The 19,641-nt window shown below is 41.3% G+C and overlaps 1 protein-coding gene across 5 annotated transcripts in view; it reads right to left on the minus strand.

Annotated features, from left to right (window-relative positions):
• fmnl3 (formin-like 3) overlaps nucleotides 1–19,641 on the minus strand; it is a 72,625-nt gene that overhangs the window by 11,463 nt on the left and 41,521 nt on the right. For all 5 annotated transcript variants that reach the window (XM_080764522.1, XM_080764519.1, XM_080764520.1 and 2 more), the window contains 11 exons: nucleotides 16,878–17,027; nucleotides 15,561–15,662; nucleotides 14,466–14,859; nucleotides 13,370–13,468; nucleotides 12,354–12,478; nucleotides 11,290–11,492; nucleotides 10,490–10,793; nucleotides 7,706–7,786; nucleotides 7,453–7,582; nucleotides 6,658–6,818; nucleotides 5,455–5,556 (listed from right to left, as the gene is read on the minus strand). In XM_080764522.1, coding sequence (XP_080620648.1) covers nucleotides 5,455–5,556; nucleotides 6,658–6,818; nucleotides 7,453–7,582; nucleotides 7,706–7,786; nucleotides 10,490–10,793; nucleotides 11,290–11,492; nucleotides 12,354–12,478; nucleotides 13,370–13,468; nucleotides 14,466–14,859; nucleotides 15,561–15,662; nucleotides 16,878–17,027 — 1,851 coding nt within the window. The remainder of the gene's footprint in view (nucleotides 1–5,454; nucleotides 5,557–6,657; nucleotides 6,819–7,452; nucleotides 7,583–7,705; nucleotides 7,787–10,489; nucleotides 10,794–11,289; nucleotides 11,493–12,353; nucleotides 12,479–13,369; nucleotides 13,469–14,465; nucleotides 14,860–15,560; nucleotides 15,663–16,877; nucleotides 17,028–19,641) is intronic.

Here is a 19,641-nt window from a genome sequence, read left to right on the forward strand (position 1 = left end):
TTTTTTTTCAAAATTTCAAAAAACATGGGCTATAACCCATCGTTTTTGTCATTTCGTCATTTTCTTCAAATCTTCAAAAATGATGAAAAACGGCGCGCTATAGTATGCCGTACGATATGGGCTATAGCCCATGGTCCAAAATGATGAGAAACGAGGCTAACTTTTTTTTCCAAAATTTCAAAAAACATGGGCTATAACCCATCGTTTTTGTCATTTCGTAATTTTTTTCAAATCTTCAAAAATGATGAAAAACGGCGCGCTATAGTATGCCGTACGATATGGGCTATAGCCCATGGTCCAAAATGATGAGAAACGAGGCTAACTTTTTTTTTCAAAATTTCAAAAAACATGGGCTATAACCCATCGTTTTTGTCATTTCGTCATTTTTTCAAATCTTCAAAAATGATGAAAAACGGCGCGCTATAGTATGCCGTACGATATGGGCTATAGCCCATGGTCCAAAATGATGAGAAACGAGGCTAACTTTTTTTTCCAAAATTTCAAAAAACATGGGCTATAACCCATCGTTTTTGTCATTTCGTAATTTTTTTCAAATCTTCAAAAATGATGAAAAACGGCGCGCTATAGTATGCCGTACGATATGGGCTATAGCCCATGGTCCAAAATGATGAGAAACGAGGCTAACTTTTTTTTTCAAAATTTCAAAAAACATGGGCTATAACCCATCGTTTTTGTCATTTCGTCATTTTTTTCAAATCTTCAAAAATGATGAAAAACGGCGCGCTATAGTATGCCGTACGATATGGGCTATAGCCCATGGTCCAAAATGATGAGAAACGAGGCTAACTTTTTTTTCCAAAATTTCAAAAAACATGGGCTATAACCCATCGTTTTTGTCATTTCGTCATTTTTTAAAAATCTTCAAAAATGATGAAAAACGGCGCGCTATAGTATGCCGTACGATATGGGCTATAGCCCATGGTCCAAAATGATGAGAAACGAGGCTAACTTTTTTTTTCAAAATTTCAAAAAACATGGGCTATAACCCATCGTTTTTGTCATTTCGTCATTTTTTTCAAATCTTCAAAAATGATGAAAAACGGCGCGCTATAGTATGCCGTACGATATGGGCTATAGCCCATGGTCCAAAATGATGAGAAACGAGGCTAACTTTTTTTTCCAAAATTTCAAAAAACATGGGCTATAACCCATCGTTTTTGTCATTTCGTAATTTTTTTCAAATCTTCAAAAATGATGAAAAACGGCGCGCTATAGTATGCCGTACGATATGGGCTATAGCCCATGGTCCAAAATGATGAGAAACGAGGCTAACTTTTTTTTTCAAAATTTCAAAAAACATGGGCTATAACCCATCGTTTTTGTCATTTCGTCATTTTTTTCAAATCTTCAAAAATGATGAAAAACGGCGCGCTATAGTATGCCGTACGATATGGGCTATAGCCCATGGTCCAAAATGATGAGAAACGAGGCTAACTTTTTTTTCCAAAATTTCAAAAAACATGGGCTATAACCCATCGTTTTTGTCATTTCGTCATTTTTTTCAAATCTTCAAAAATGATGAAAAACGGCGCGCTATAGTATGCCGTACGATATGGGCTATAGCCCATGGTCCAAAATGATGAGAAACGAGGCTAACTTTTTTTTTCAAAATTTCAAAAAACATGGGCTATAACCCATCGTTTTTGTCATTTCGTCATTTTTTTCAAATCTTCAAAAATGATGAAAAACGGCGCGCTATAGTATGCCGTACGATATGGGCTATAGCCCATGGTCCAAAATGATGAGAAACGAGGCTAACTTTTTTTTCCAAAATTTCAAAAAACATGGGCTATAACCCATCGTTTTTGTCATTTCGTCATTTTTTTCAAATCTTCAAAAATGATGAAAAACGGCGCGCTATAGTATGCCGTACGATATGGGCTATAGCCCATGGTCCAAAATGATGAGAAACGAGGCTAACTTTTTTTTCCAAAATTTCAAAAAACATGGGCTATAACCCATCGTTTTTGTCATTTCGTAATTTTTTTCAAATCTTAAAAAATGATGAAAAACGGCGCGCTATAGTATGCCGTACGATATGGGCTATAGCCCACGGTCCAAAATGATGAGAAACGAGGCTAACTTTCTTTTCCAAAATTTCAAAAAACATGGGCTATAACCCATCGTTTTTTTCATTTTTTCAATTTTTTCAAATCCTCAGAAATGATGAAAAACGGCGTGCCATAGTATGCCGTACGATATGGGCTATAGCCCACGGTCCAAAATGATGAGAAACGAGGCTAACTTTTTTTTTCAAAATTTCAAAAAACATGGGCTATAACCCATCGTTTTTTTCATTTTTTCATTTTTTTCAAATCCTCAGAAATGATGAAAAACGGCGTGCCATAGTATGCCGTACGATATGGGCTATAGCCCACGGTCCAAAATGATGAGAAACGAGGCTAACTTTTTTTTTCAAAATTTCAAAAAACATGGGCTATAACCCATCGTTTTTTTCATTTTTTCATTTTTTTCAAATCCTCAAAAATGATGAAAAACTGCGTGCCATAGTATGGCGTACGATATGGGCTATAGCCCACGGTCCAAAATGATGAGAAACGAGGCTAACTTTTTTTTTCAAAATTTCAAAAAACATGGGCTATAACCCATCGTTTTTTTCATTTTTTCATTTTTTTCAAATCCTCAGAAATGATGAAAAACGGCGTGCCATAGTATGGCGTACGATATGGGCTATAGCCCACGGTCCAAAATGATGAGAAACGAGGCTAACTTTTTTTTTCAAAATTTCAAAAAACATGGGCTATAACCCATCGTTTTTTTCATTTTTTCCAAATCCTCAAAAATGATGAAAAACTGCGCGCCATAGTATGGCGTACGATATGGGCTATAGCCCACGGTCCAAAATGATGAGAAACGAGGCTAACTTTTTTTTTCAAAATTTCAAAAAACATGGGCTATAACCCATCGTTTTTTTCATTTTTTCATTTTTTTCAAATCCTCAAAAATGATGAAAAACTGCGTGCCATAGTATGGCGTACGATATGGGCTATAGCCCACGGTCCAAAATGATGAGAAACGAGGCTAACTTTTTTTTTCAAAATTTCAAAAAACATGGGCTATAACCCATCGTTTTTTTCATTTTTTCATTTTTTTCAAATCCTCAAAAATGATGAAAAACTGCGTGCCATAGTATGGCGTACGATATGGGCTATAGCCCACGGTCCAAAATGATGAGAAACAAGGCTAACTTTTTTTTTCAAAATTTCAAAAAACATGGGCTATAACCCATCGTTTTTGTCATTTCGTCATTTTTTTCAAATCTTCAAAAATGATGAAAAACGGCGCGCTATAGTATGCCGTACGATATGGGCTATAGCCCATGGTACAAAATGATGAGAAACGAGGCTAACTTTTTTTTTTCAAAATTTCAAAAAACATGGGCTATAACCCATCGTTTTTGTCATTTCGTCATTTTTTTCAAATCTTCAAAAATGATGAAAAACGGTGTGCTATAGTATGCCGTACGATATGGGCTATAGCCCATGGTCCAAAATGATGAGAAACTAGGCTAACTTTTTTTTTCCAAAATTTCAAAAAACATGGGCTATAACCCATCGTTTTTGTCATTTCGTCATTTTTTTCAAATCTTCAAAAATGATGAAAAACGGCGCGCTATAGTATGCCGTACGATATGGGCTATAGCCCATGGTCCAAAATGATGAGAAACTTGGCTAACTTTTTTTTCCAAAATTTCAAAAAACATGGGCTATAACCCATCGTTTAGGTAGAAGACCCTCCGCTGAGCGTCGGGTCTGCCTACACCCCCAGCCAGTGTAAAATACCCGGTAACCTGAGACCTCTCGTGGCTTATTGCTTAATTGTCTGATGCATGCGTGTGCAGCGAACCACAAACAATGGACCACATCATGAGATGTAGCTCTGCTCCACAATGTACTGGAGATGACCTGGCCGAACCAAATGCCGCTGCAGTCGCCTGCGCCAACCACTGGAAAGACTTCCCAAAGTGGGGTCCGGGGACCCCCAGGGGTACCTGAGGGAGTTCCAGGGGGGACCCATCTATTTTGTTCATGTTCATAAAGTGCTGAAGTGTTTAAAGCAGTGGTTCCCAAACTTTTTCATGTCAAGGACCCCCAAATTGACACTACTTAGCCTGTGGACCCCCATTTGAAAAGATATGCCAGGGACCCCCATAAGAGAAGACGTATACATTTAGACGTCTACATTTAGACGTCTACATTTAGACGTCTACATTTAGACGTCTACATTTAATTAATGTATTAATTAATTAATCAAATTAATTAATTTATCAAAATTGCGGCCTGTGCCCAGCACCATGCCAAAGCTTTTTCCTGCAGGAAACACTGCTTGTGGTTGTAAATATATTGTTATCCGTGTTGCGAGGATGAGGGGGTACCTGGAAAAATATCTACCCCAAAAGGGGTACCTGGTCCAAAAGAGTTTGGGAACACCTGATATAGAGGATGGCCAGACACGAAGACGAAGAAGTTTTAAAATAACTTTTCAAACTACATCATGTGAAATGTCATTGTGTTTTTTTTTCCCTTCCAGGTCACGATCTATATATGCACAATCTTACATGCAAATACGGTATACACATACAGTACTGTATACACAACACAACAATAACACAACACACAAAGACAGTGACAGAAATCCTTGTGTCTCACATTTCCTCGAGCAGATCCCATAAATCCCGACTAAGAACAATCTCAGGAAGCGTGTTCTGTGGCGGGACAGGGCGGAGCTGTCCGGGGGTACAGCTCCGGGGGGGGGGGGGGGTCTAAACACTACAGCTGAGGCTACTAAGGCCAGGCCCAGCTGGTCCTTCCTGTTATTTGGCCTCTGCCTCCACCAGGCCATGTCCTGTGGCACACACACACACACACACACACACACACACACAGCCCTGGATCTGCTCTTCTCTGTGCGGAAGCAGAGGGGCCACACCCTGATGAATCCTGGGAAATGGACCTAGAGAACCACGGAGAGGAAGGCCCATGCACCTAACGCCCTTCGATTCACACTTCGGCGGTGTCGCGCGTTGAAAATAGCAGACTTACAAGCTCACAACGCGCTGTGAGCTTGTAAGGGGAAGCAACAACGTCATGGGACGAAGCATTATGCTGCGTTCACACTGGCAGACACAAAAGATACAAAGCTATAAAGATACAAAGTTTGTCCCTTTGTAGCTTTGTATCTGTTGAAGACAGCACAACTTATTTGTAGCGTTGTAGTTGTAGCTTGTAGCTTTGTAGCTACAAATGTCAGGTGTATCTTTGTATGTCGCCGGCTTCCGCTGAAAATGAATGGTAGCCTGTATCTTTGTAGCTTTCTGCGTGGCCACAGCATTAGGCTTAATACCTAATGTGTGTAATGGAACTGACCGTATAACGATGGTCCCTGGGAACTAGACGTTGTTGGTATGCTCACCTTGTAGGCCTTGATGAAGCGCACAAACACAGGGAAGAATACAGAGGGAGGAGTCAGCTTGGAACTTTCTCCGAAGTAGTTGACCACGTGGTTGAAGGCTTCCTAAAATTGGGGAAGAGGACGGCATCATGAGTGGCACTGATCTTTGCAAATGTGCAAATGGGGTCAAGTTAGAGCAGTGGTTCTCAAAGTGGTGTCCATCCGAGGACCCCCCAGGGACTTATATTTAACGTGAATCTTCACCTCTGCGGGTCCCCGGCACAAAACCTGTTTTTTTTCTCCATTTTAGACCAGTTGATAATTTTCAAATCATATGGATGGTGTGGTGTGGCGAAAAACATCAGCAATCTCACTTCCAAGACGTCAAACTGGTGACTTCTTGGGATGGGCGGGACGGGGGACAGACGGAATTCGGCACATGTTGCCTGAATGGGGTCGGGGGGATATGTCGGCTGTAGCCAACTTTGCAAAGTTCGGCAAGGCTACTCGCTCATTTCCAATGCTCGTGGCTCAAGTCCACCCTTTTTTGGGTTTTTTTTTTGTTTTGTTTTAGAATGGCACTTCCGCATTCCTGGGGTGCGGAAGTGTCCGGCAGCGCACCGTACGGTCACATACTTTTGTCCCAAGAGGTCACAATGTGCATTCTGGGGAGTGAGAGCATAGACTGTAAGAAATATGGACAAAGCGTTCTCCGGGTCTGATATGGACGTAAAATGAAGCCTGTCAGTCCTTGAATTGTAAGTCGCCATCTTTCTAGATCCGTTTGGGCCCAGCTGAGCCATTGGCTGGCCCAGACAACGAGGCAGGACTTCCAACTTTGTTGGTTTTTATTTTGACTCGAGTGGGTGGGGAATCCCGATCATAGACTGTAACGGTAGCCACGCCCCTCAGAACATACGCGACTTTATGGTCATTCTTTTAATAAATGGGACCATCATTTTCCAAAAAGAATATTATGACATTAGAAATGAGACTTTAAACTAGTGACTGGAAGCAGAAAGTATTCATGACCATGATTATTAAGGTAATACAGTCTAGGTGAAATTGGGCCCAAATACATATGGGCTATGGGTTTTTTTTGGGCCCAATGACAGCGCCACAACAGGCCATTATATGAACTTGAATGAATCCTGCTTTCCTTAGTGGCTTCACAAAATGACTGCCCCCCTGGGTGAGAGAGAGAGAGAGTAAGTGGATAAATACCTCTGCTGTCTTGGCGTCCTTCTGCAGCTTGTCCAGCTGTGCGTCACTGGTTTGGAGGAAGCCCTTCAGGACGGAGTGGTCGTGGAGACTGCACTCCCTCCTGATCAGCTCCATGCCTTTACCCAGCTCTCGCACGTCCAGCAGCACGTTCTCCAGGGACACTGCGCACGCACGCACACACACACACACACGTGCACGCACACGCACACACACACACACACACACACACACACACACACACACACACACACACACACACACACACACACACACACACACACACACACACACTTGTAGAGCTTGTAGATGTTTTCTGTTTCTGTTTTCAAATGGTCAAAATGTATATATGGATGAAGTGCTGACTGTATGTTTTGTAACTAACTGAAGTTTTCAAATAATTGTGGTGGAGTAAAAAGTACAATATTAGAAGTAAAAGTATTGGAAATTGGAAATACTCAGTAGTATTTATAGAAGTATAAATACTTCAAAATGGTACTTAAGTACAGTACTTGAGTAAATGTACTTTGTTACTTTCCACTATTCATTTCCTACATACTTATTTTACATTTTACATACTTATTATTCTGTGCTCCTCTAACACGCTGTATTATGCACGCACGCACGCACAAAAGTGTGAAAACGTGATCTCCTGGCATAGATAAATATGTTAGGATGGTTTCTCCACCTTTTTGTTTTTTCAAACGCCTCATTTGAGTGAATGAAAAAAAAAAAAGTCCAGCATGAAAATGTGCACTTGAATTATGTTTCCTTTTTTTTTCTTTTCTCCAAACCAACCTGCTGCGGCTTTATCAACAAAGTGCAGTTCATTGTAGAAGTTGGCCAACTCTGTGTACTTCTCCTTCACAATAAGAGCTATGTAGTGGAGCAGCGTCATCTTCCTGTCCGTCGACTTAGTGTCCAGCAGCTGTGGAAAACGAAGGCGTGCAGAACAATATCAGCCAGTGTGTGCATTCAAATATAGACTCTAGCTCTTCTACAAGTATTATTGTTTTGATGAACTGAGATACATGTTAAATGTGCTACTCACCAGATCCAGACTTTGTAATTTGAAGCCATACACACAGCCTCTTTTGCTGCTGTTCATGTAGTTTCCCAAGGCTAAGATGATCTGCACGATAAGGAAAATAGAACATAAAGTCAATACAATTTCACTTGCTTTAAATGAACATTAAAGCACTGTCAAATAAAGCATATATCGTCTCTGTCGGGTGGAAACCTCATCATGTCCAAAACTGTTCAAATTCAAAAGTAGCAGATCTACAACTCAAAACGGGGCGTGCAAGCTTGCGGATTTAATACTTTTTTTAAATGTTTTTGTGTGATGCTGTTGTATGATCAAATAGGGCATTCATTTACAAAAAAACTTTGTTCTATATTTAGATAGTACAGTGTAGAGTGACAGGAAACAGGGAGAGACAGGTAGACAGCAGACAGGTGTAGCAGGGCTCTGGAAATGAACCTGCAACTCACTGTTGTATCAGAGCCTATACATTCACGTGGTATGAGCCTTAACGGCTAGGCCATTGGCACCCCAAAGAAGAATGCATATTAAAGCATGATGTCAATACCGCATTGGTCCGCATATAACATCAAAGCTCACACAAGCTGTTTAGGGAGCTATCATTGTGTCTTCCTCTGGAAAGAATCACTTATACTTTGAAGAATAAACAAAAGATGTTTGATAAAATATGGGGACGGTTTATCCAATATATTACGGTCAATGATTTATCTTATTTAATGGTGGAAACTGAAAATGTTTAATTGTATTCTCTGCAGCTGTTTGGTCTTGTGGCCATAAGGACTCTGTTGTTGTATTATTTTATTATAATGTATTTACTATATAATGTACTGTTTGTTTTTTGTTTTAAGTCATTGTATTGTCTGATGTATTCTGTATTGTTTTCGTGCTGCAGTCGCCAGCATGATAGTGTAACAGCCGGGAATCGAACCCTGGTCTCCCACGTGGAAAGCCAACATCTTAACCACTACTACAATTAGAGTTTTGAGGTAGTCAGGCTGAGGCTGTGAGCCACTGCTAGAATAGCAGTAAATGAAGTTCAAGAACTAGCATTAAACTTTAGGAAGAGTGGGATTTGAACATGAACTCTCTGTGCTGAATAACCCCTACTACACCATCACTCAGTAACATCTGCCTCTTTATACTGTTGAAGCGATCTTTTGTATGTTAGCCTTCAGATAGTAAAGTTGAAAGAATCAAGAGTTGAACATTGAATTGAAAAATAAAAAAAACGATGGGTTATAGCCCATGTTTTTTGAAATTTTGAAAAAAAAAGTTAGCCTCGTTTCTCATCATTTTGGACCATGGGCTATAGCCCATATCGTACGGCATACTATAGCACGCCGTTTTTCATCATTTTTGAGGATTTGAAAAAAATGAAAAAATGAAAAAAACGATGGGTTATAGCCCATGTTTTTTGAAATTTTGAAAAAAAAAGTTAGCCTCGTTTCTCATCATTTTGGACCATGGGCTATAGCCCATATCGTACGGCATACTATAGCACGCCGTTTTTCATCATTTTTGAGGATTTGAAAAAAATGAAAAAATGAAAAAAACGATGGGTTATAGCCCATGTTTTTTGAAATTTTGAAAAAAAAAAGTTAGCCTCGTTTCTCATCATTTTGGACCATGGGCTATAGCCCATATCGTACGGCATACTATAGCACGCCGTTTTTCATAATTTTTGAGGATTTGAAAAAAATGACAAAATGAAAAAAACAATGGGTTATAGCCCATGTTTTTTGAAATTTTGAAAAAAAAAGGTTAGCCTCGTTTCTCATCATTTTGGACCATGGGCTATAGCCCATATCGTACGGCATACTATAGCACGCCGTTTTTCATCATTTTTGAGGATTTGAAAAAAATGAAAAAAACGATGGGTTATAGCCCATGTTTTTTGAAATTTTGGAAAAAAAAGTTAGCCTCGTTTCTCATCATTTTGGACCGTGGGCTATAGCCCATATCGTACGGCATACTATAGCGCGCAGTTTTTCATCATTTTTGAGGATTTGAAAAAAAATGACGAAATGACAAAAACGATGGGTTATAGCCCATGTTTTTTGAAATTTTGAAAAAAAAAGTTAGCCTCGTTTCTCATCATTTTGGACCATGGGCTATAGCCCATATCGTACGGCATACTATAGCACGCCGTTTTTCATCATTTTTGAGGATTTGAAAAAAATGAAAAAATGAAAAAAACGATGGGTTATAGCCCATGTTTTTTGAAATTTTGGAAAAAAAAAAGTTAGCCTCGTTTCTCATCATTTTGGACCATGGGCTATAGCCATATCGTACGGCATACTATAGCACGCCGTTTTTCATAATTTTTGAGGATTTGAAAAAAATGACAAAATGAAAAAAACGATGGGTTATAGCCCATGTTTTTTGAAATTTAGGAAAAAAAAGTTAGCCTCGTTTCTCATCATTTTGGACCATGGGCTATAGCCCATATCGTACGGCAAACTATGGCACGCCGTTTTTCATCATTTTTGAGGATTTGAAAAAAATGAAAAAATGAAAAAAACGATGGGTTATAGCCCATGTTTTTTGAAATTTAGAAAAAAAAAGTTAGCCTCGTTTCTCATCATTTTGGACCATGGGCTATAGCCCATATCGTACGGAATACTATATGTATGTATTTATGTATGTACGTATTTTATGTATTCTGTATTGTTTTGTTGTATTGTCTGTTTGTAAAAATAAAATAAAAATGCAATAAATAATTGTAAAAAAAAAAAGAAAAAAAAGCTCACACAAGCTCTCCCGTCAAGTAAACGAATGTTGTTACTGTACCTCAAGCATTTTTTTCATCTTCGGCGAGGATTTCACCGAGCCAGATGCGGCGATGATGGCGTTGAGCTGCGGCGTGAGCATGCTGATGCTGTCGGCGAAGTTCCCCACGAAGGTGATGATGTTCATCCTCTGCGTGAGCCGCTCGATCTTGCTGAAGAGCAGCATGAAGCGGTCCTCCTCGGCCAGCTGGTCCAGCGGGCGCCGCTCGCGCTCGTACTGGCGCATGATCTTTGTCTCCGCCTCCGTGGGGAGGAAACGCATCAGGCACTCCATGAAGTCCACGGGCAAGGCCTTCAGGTCAAACCTGAGGAGGAGACGGGAGCATGGCAGGTATTATTAGGTGTGGTTAAAGAACACCATCGTTGCTGTTGGGCAGAAACCTCCATCTCCATATCTTAACTTTGCGTGTTTTCCTACTTGATCAGTACATGATACAGCATCACACAAAGGCATGAAAAGTAGCAGATCTGCAAGCTCGAAACACGGCACGAAGTGGCGCGTTTTGAGCTTGTAGATCTGCTGCTTTGATACTGAATCCTGAAAAGTACAGGTAACAGTTTTTGGACATACTGTATTTCCACCCGACAGAGACGATGAATCAGACCAATGACAAACAAAATATATAAAAGCAACAAAATATATATAACACTAATACAAATTACTGGAGGGATCGATGGTCCATTACCTGTTTCTCTTAAATACACAAAAGAAAATTCTTAAAATGAAGGCTTGATTTTTAAGGAAGGAAGGATTCAGAAGCGCATTTCAAAGTCAGCGCAGAGGGACAAAGAGTGACGTACTTCTCTATGGCCTTGCAGATCTCCTCGCTGCTCTTGTGGGCCTTCCTCAGCGTGATGGCCAGGTTCTTGGAGCGGTTGGCGTCCAGTAGGTTGACCTTGTTGACCGCCTTTGCGGTCACTTTGCTCTTAGTGCAGGGATGGTCCACGATGGGACCCTGGGCTCTGGTCTTAAACATCTCCTCAAACCTCTCCACGTCTAACTCCTGTAGGTATACACGGAACACACATGACAGAAGTGACAGTGTGATTGTTTTATCATAACACCAGTGGTTTCTCAAAGTGGGTGCCGTACGTGGCACCCTTGATGCAAGTCCAGGGGTGCAGAATACTCTGATAATGTGTGTCCTTTTTCAATCTACGCCAAATCTCATGGTCAAAAATAGCAGATCTACAAGCTCACAACGTGTTGCGCTGTGACACGTTGTGCGCTTGTAAATCGGTAACTTTTGGTGCATGTTCCCCCTCAATAAGGATGATTCTGTCCTATAATGGAAACAGACATTCTCTCACGTTTTCCCTGTGCCATGATGTACAGTTTGACAGTTTTATATGGGGAAATATTTACATATTTATTATTTACGTACCAAAATATGACATAAATGTAAGACGCTGTAAAGTAATTAATTAAAAATAATTCAGGGGTGCCATGGCTGAAAACATTATTTACAGGGCTGGCCATGTTTGAGAACCGCTGATCTAAGAGGAACCCAAAAACATTATGCGCGAGTGAGCGTTTGTGTCGGCGAGATCAAAGACAAGTCCAGTAATTGTGTTTGTTTTCACCCTGGCCCTCTGTTTAATCTGATTCAAGTCTAGTTTATATTGTATAAGACAAGCTATGGCTCAGAGCTCTGGGTGTTTATACTGAACCAAATCAAAGCTGTGAATCATTAATGACTCCGTGTGAGCCGCTAGAAAATGTATGTCAGGAGGAGGTGTGTGAGCCAGCCAATTGGCTCGCAGCCCGCATGTGATCTGAGAGACTGAGATGTTGTCCGTGACCCAAACGATGTAGTGCACAACATGGGGTTGTTTTTACACGGTACAAACGAGGCCGCACGTACCTCCAGCACGCGCTCATCGTCGATCTCGTTGAAGACGGTGCCGTTGATCTGATTGGGTTTCAGGGCCGTCCAGTTGAACACAGGCAGGCGGAACTTGGTCTTGATGGGCTTCTTGATTCTGATGGCTGTAGTGAAAGATACAACACAACCACGCTGTTGAACAGTGCTACTGCATATGGCTCACATGTTTATGGTGTCCTTCAGATACAACACAACCACGCTGTTGAACAGCGCTACTGCATATGGCTCACATGTTTATGGTGTCCTTCTTCACTAAACCTCTTTCTGAAGACAAAATGGTCCATAAACAAACTAGATAAAGTGCCCCTCGGGGCACAGGTCTCCACCAGGGCAGGTCAGGTTGTGGCAGGTTGTCCTGGTGGTGGTGCTATAATAGGCCAATGTGAAAAGGGTGCCATTTCTTCTCATGACTTGGATGGCAATTGGATTTGAAAAATGTGTTTTGCAAAAATCCACCTGTTGGTGGCACTATAACAGGCCAATGTGAAAAAAGTGGGATATATTCCTCAGCCTAGTAGGAAAGTCTGTGAAATACTTCACGTAAATTGCACGCTGCGTTCATGATTTGAGGCGGGACAATCCTGCAAACTTTGAAAGCCAATTTTAGCCAATTAGGATGGAATATGAAATATCGGACACATCCGTCTTGAACAATGACTATAGAGATAGTGTTTTTCAAAAGTCGGCCTCCTGGTGGCGCTATAACAGGCCGTTCTGGGAAATTTGGGGCAGAGGTTCATCATTGGCATCCAGGGAGTGTGCGTGCAAAATTTGGCACCGACCAGGTTAGGTTTAGCGGTGCCGGAGATTAGCTGGTAACAGACGGACGGACGGACGCGCACACACACAGACTCACACACACACACACACACACACACACACACACACACACACACACACACACGGACGGAGTGCAAAACATACTCTCTCTCCCCATGCCTTCGGCCTGGTGGAGACAATTATGCTGTGCAACGTTTAGAGGGAAATTGTTTTACCTGAGACCCCGAAACTTAGGATAAAAGAGGGATTTGCACCCGGCAAAGGTGGAGCGAGAGGAGGCAGCGGTGGTGGAATTGGTATTGAATGATGATCTCCTGCAAAGAACAGACAAACTCAGAAAAGCTGACAGTGTGTAATACTGTGTAATACTGTGTAATAGTGTGTAATACTTTAACATGACACTCAAATGGCTCTTCTCGACTATAAGAGGAACTCTCAGGTTCTGGGTTTGTTTCCATAATGCTTTGTCTCGGTTTCAGATTCTCCGAGCCTAATTTGGGCTCTGCTCAGGAGGTAAAACTAACCCTGAGTTCTGGGAACGCATCGGAGGAACAAGCAGCGCTGTCGTTCTGGATCGCTCAACGTGAGGAACCAGACGTGTTTGAGCTAAAAAGAAAACGTCATGAGCTCTGAGGTTGTGGGTTTCCCTTCGTAGTCGAAAAGAGCCATAAGTGGAAGTGCAACAGCGTTAGATATAGACAGTCCTATCTCTCCCCCCTGTGTGCTGCAGTCTCTCTGTCTGCACTCTCACACAGAGGAAACACCCTGCGTTTCCCTTTTCCTGTCTGCGCTTTAGAAGGGTGCCGCCGTGACCCCATCACCTGGCTGGCCACCAAAATAACTGAAAATAGACCTCCGTGAGTCAGTGAGTCACCTAAAAAGTCTGGTGTCCCCGAACTTTTCCCATACGTAATGTCACCAGACACCATTATCACACTGAGTCACACAGTCTGTTACCTGGGGTCATCGCCAGGCAGGCTTGTGGTGGATTATACTTTTGTAATGGTTAGATTTTTCCCACGGACAAGGCCAAGGCTTTGCCACAGACACATTTGTCCACCTACGGACACATCGATGACCCCCTGTCTGTCCCATTCTGGACGGGAACCCCTTTTGATGTTTTAAGCATTATGTTCTACTTTAGCTATTGAAAAATAGCAGATCTACAAGCTCATTGTGCGGCACTCGGTGCCGCACTATGAACTTGTAGATCTGCACTTGTAGAACGACTGACATAGAAACATGTTTTTTTTTCCAGAAAACTGTCAGGACATTTGTAGAATCGTCCTCAGGTCTAAATGGGCTTATTACCTGAGGCCGAGGGTAGGGGAGGAGGTGGCGGGGGTGGAGGGGGTGGGGGCGGCGGTGCTTCGCTGGCGGGCGGTAAACTGGCGTCTATGGCACCGCCGGGTCCCGTGAGTCCCGCGGGGTAGCCCGCCGCGGACAGCCCCAGGTCGCTGAGGGGGAAGCCGAGGTTTCCGCCGCCCGCGCCCCGGCCACCGGCGGTACCGCCTCCTCCTCCAACGACTCCCAGGGGCTCGATGGAGATGTCTCCGTCGGGCTTCTTGTGCAGGCGGATGGTGCCCTGCTGCTCCAGCTCCAGCAGGCGTCTCTCGATGTTGCAGTGCTTCTGGAAGGCGGCGTCCTTCTCCTTGATCACCCTCCGCAGGGTGTTGACCTGGGTGTTGGTCGACTCGTAGGTTTCCTGGAAACGGTCACCGGGGGGCGTCAGTGAGCACACACAGGCACAGCGCAATGACTCCACACAATGCTATAAAACAACACATCCTATTTCCTCTGACCTAATTTGCTATCATAACATTTTCTTTTTTCTATTATTCTTCCCCCTGCATGCGTGAGAAATGGATATGTAACTTTGGGTCCTTGACCACAAAGCAACACAGGCTGAACTGGAAGCATCATTATGAGCAGTGGTGGGAAGTATTAATACATTTACTTAAGTACTGTACAATTTTTTACTATACTTGAGTATTTCCAACTCTCAATACTTTTCCGTCTACCCCAGCCTCATCTCAGATCCAAATATTGTACTTTTACTCCACTACATTTATTTGACAGCTAGTTACTTTGTAGATTTGGATTATAATTTATTATTATTATTACAAAACATACATGAACCACTTCAGCTCTATATACATTTCGGCCATTTGATTGTGAGCTTGTAGATCTGCTCTCAATATATTTGTATACATTTGAAAGCTTGAAATGAGACATTCTGCATAAAGGTTACTTTTGTATACGTTTGGTACTTTAAAGACAAGTACATTTTGATGCCAATACGTGTGCAGTAGATTTTGAATTCCAGACAGGGTATTTCTATATTGCAGTATTGATACAAAATGTGCCTGCTTGGTCCAGCAGTGATTCTACGTGCCGTCCTCTTACCCGTATGACGTGCAGGTCCTTGTCCTTCTGGATGAGCAGCTTCTCCAGATCAGCCACCTTCATCATGGTCTCATTCTCCACGTCCAGGAACTTCTCTGTCACCTACCGGAGGAGGAGGAGGAGGAGGAGGAGGAGAACGCAGCGGCGGCCGAGAGGAGCCGTCGACGTGGGAGGCAGAGTGGACAAGAGAGAGACGAGAGATACAGGACAGGAGGTGAACTCAAGAATTGATCCGGTTAATAACCCTTTAAGACCTGCAGGCCGAAGGTTTTGTCTAAATCCTGACAGTTTTCTGAAAAGCTTATGTTGCTATGTAAGTGGTTCTCAAGCTTTTTTCATGCCAAGGAGGACCCCCACATTTCTTTATGTAATTGTATATATGTATTGTGTATTGTAAATATTTTGTTCCAGGGACCCCCAGAAGCCAAAGATTTGACGTAAAAATGTTAAAATATTCAAAGATTTGAACAACTTTCACGATTTAAAAAAATATCAGATCTACAAGATCGCAGCGCGGCACGAAGTGTGATGCAACTGTGAGCTTGTATATCTGAATGTAAAATGACACATATGCTTCCCCGGTTTCAATTGATTAAGCTCTCTCTCTCTCTCTCTCTTACTCCCTCCCTCCCTCTCTGTCTATATCTCTCTCCCATCTGCAGCATCAATATGAAATGTGAGATTCCCAGCAGCATGACAAAGCAAAAGAGGCTGAGGCAGCGTTCACGTCTGACTCCTGGCCTGATAACACATGTTGGCCATGTTGGAATCCATCAGGCATTTCACCCTCCTCCACCCCCGGCATTCCCGCCCCCCCCGAAAGCAGAGTTTGTTTTGAAATTCCTGGAATGATGTCAGACCGGGCCCACGACCTTTCCAATGTGGAGAAGGTCATTTTTGCAGAGCAGTGTGGGATACGAAAGCAACTGGCCAGAAAGAGGCAACATTACTGTAAGAACAATATGCTGCCTGTTCTCTTTCCCTTTCACTCACACACACACACACACACACACGTACACACACACGTACACACACACACACACACACACACACACACACACACACGCACACGCACACGCACACGCACACGCACACGCACACACACACAGCACACCCAGAAATTCCCACCTCATTATTACCCTTGTCATAACGACAATCACAGGGGTAGAATTCTAATGACTACAGAGAAACAAATCAGGTGCTGTGCATATAGTAGGGCAAAACCACAACATCCCTTGTAAAACAAGGCTGTAAAACACAGAGGCGTGTTGGTTGGTGGTCCTCCGTGCCGGCTGGGTGGGGCTCTTAATTTCTTACATGGGACAGGTGCTCCTCCAGTTCCTCCACCTTCTCCAGCGCCGCATTCTTGGTCTCGGCGTCCTCCAGGAGACCACCCACGTCAAACACGTTGTCCAGGTAAGCCTGGATCTGCACCGACAGCTTGTCACTCTCCGTGTTCTTAGAATTCTGAAACAGAGTGTGTATTGTGTGTTTGTTTAATTGTATGCAATGTGTATGTGTTTTAAGGCTATACATGACTTATATGTATTTTTTCTCTTGTTTTTTGTTTATTTTGTATTTTATGGATATATAACTAAATAAATAAAAAGGAAAAAGAATGAACAACCACCCGCACACTGTCTTCAAATGCAGTGAACCAACTTTGAATAGGGAAACGGCAACAATGGATATATATAACTATATCTACTATTGTTATTTATTTAAATATTCTATTTCAATATATGTACTGCCATTTACTGTATGTGATTGTGTATGGGGAGCCAAAACAATTATATCCTTGTCAAATAAGCAAATGGTAGAAAAGGTAAAAAAAAGAAAAGAAAGGGGATTTCTGAAACAGAGTGAGCAGGGGTCTTGTTCAGTGGACAATAATATAACCAGAAACACAAAGTGCTAGCCCTGAAGTAAATCAGTGTCCTACATATTCTGAAGGAAACCTGGAGACTTGACATTCAGTAATTATAATGGTCTGTAAAAAAGAAAATTGCCACGGACAAGGACAAGTCTTTGCTATGCGAGTGAGAGTGAGTGAGTGAGTGAGTCAGAATCTTTGTGGATATTTGCTTCTGAGAGAGAGTAATTAGTCCCCTACCCTTTGAAATAGTAGTGGACAACACCCAAACCTATACACTAAATATGTTAATACTCTCCCTACAAAGCCCAACATGTACTGTATATCAGTTGTTCCCAAAGTGGGGTCCGGGGACCCCCAGGGGTACCTGAGGGAGTTCCAGGGGGGACCCATCTATTTTGTTCATGTTCATAAAGTGCTCAAGTGTTTAAAGCAGTGGTTCCCAAACTTTTTCATTTTTGAACATGGGCTATAGCCCCTACCGTACGGCATACTATAGCACGCCGTTTTTCATCATTTTTGAGGATTTGAAGAAAATTCAAAATTTCAAAAAACATGGGTTATAGCCAATCGTTTTTTGAATTTTTGAAAAAAATGTTATCCTCATTTTTCATCATTTTTGAACATGGGCTATAGCCCCTACCATACGGCATACTATAGCACGCCGTTTTTCATCATTTTTGAGGATTTGAAGAAAATTCAAAATTTCAAAAAACATGGGTTATAGCCCATTGTTTTTTGAATTTTTGAAAAAAATGTTATCCTCATTTTTCATCATTTTTTAACATGGGCTATAGCCCCTACCGTACGGCATACTATAGCACGCCGTTTTTCATCATTTTTGAGGATTTGAAGAAAATTCAAAATTTCAAAAAACATGGGTTATAGCCCATCGTTTTTTGAATTTTTGAAAAAAATGTTATCCTCATTTTTCATCATTTTTTAACATGGGCTATAGCCCCTACCGTACGGCATACTATAGCACGCCGTTTTTCATCATTTTTGAGGATTTGAAGAAAATTCAAAATTTCAAAAAACATGGGTTATAGCCCATCGTTTTTTTAATTTTTGAAAAAAATGTTATCCTCATTTTTCATCATTTTTTAACATGGGCTATAGCCCCTACCGTACGGCATACTATAGCACGCCGTTTTTCATCATTTTTGAGGATTTGAAGAAAATTCAAAATTTAAAAAAACATGGGTTATAGCCCATTGTTTTTTGAATTTTTGAAAAAAATGTTATCCTCATTTTTCATCATTTTTTAACATGGGCTATAGCCCCTACCGTACGGCATACTATAGCACGCCGTTTTTCATCATTTTTGAGGATTTGAAGAAAATTCAAAATTTCAAAAAACATGGGTTATAGCCCATCGTTTTTTGAATTTTTGAAAAAAATGTTATCCTCATTTTTCATCATTTTTTAACATGGGCTATAGCCCCTACCGTACGGCATACTATAGCACGCCGTTTTTCATCATTTTTGAGGATTTGAAGAAAATTCAAAATTTCAAAAAACATGGGTTATAGCCCATCGTTTTTTTAATTTTTGAAAAAAATGTTATCCTCATTTTTCATCATTTTTGAACATGGGCTATAGCCCCTACCGTACGGCATACTATAGCACGCCGTTTTTCATCATTTTTGAGGATTTGAAGAAAATTTTAAATTTCAAAAAACATGGGTTATAGCCCATCGTTTTTTTAATTTTTGAAAAAAATGTTATCCTCATTTTTCATCATTTTTTAACATGGGCTATAGCCCCTACCGTACGGCATACTATAGCACGCCGTTTTTCATCATTTTTGAGGATTTGAAGAAATTTTAAAATTTCAAAAAACATGGGTTATAGCCCATCGTTTTTTGAATTTTTGAAAAAAATGTTATCCTCATTTTTCATCATTTTTGAACATGGGCTATAGCCCCTACCGTACGGCATACTATAGCACGCCGTTTTTCATCATTTTTGAGGATTTGAAGAAAATTCAAAATTTCAAAAAACATGGGTTATAGCCCATTGTTTTTTGAATTTTTGAAAAAAATGTTATCCTCATTTTTCATCATTTTTTAACATGGGCTATAGCCCCTACCGTACGGCATACTATAGCACGCCGTTTTTCATCATTTTTGAGGATTTGAAGAAAATTCAAAATTTCAAAAAACATGGGTTATAGCCCATCGTTTTTTGAATTTTTGAAAAAAATGT

This window comes from Protomyctophum bolini, assembly GCF_963924005.1.
Source record: "Protomyctophum bolini genome assembly, chromosome: 5".
NCBI lineage: Eukaryota > Metazoa > Chordata > Actinopteri > Myctophiformes > Myctophidae > Protomyctophum > Protomyctophum bolini.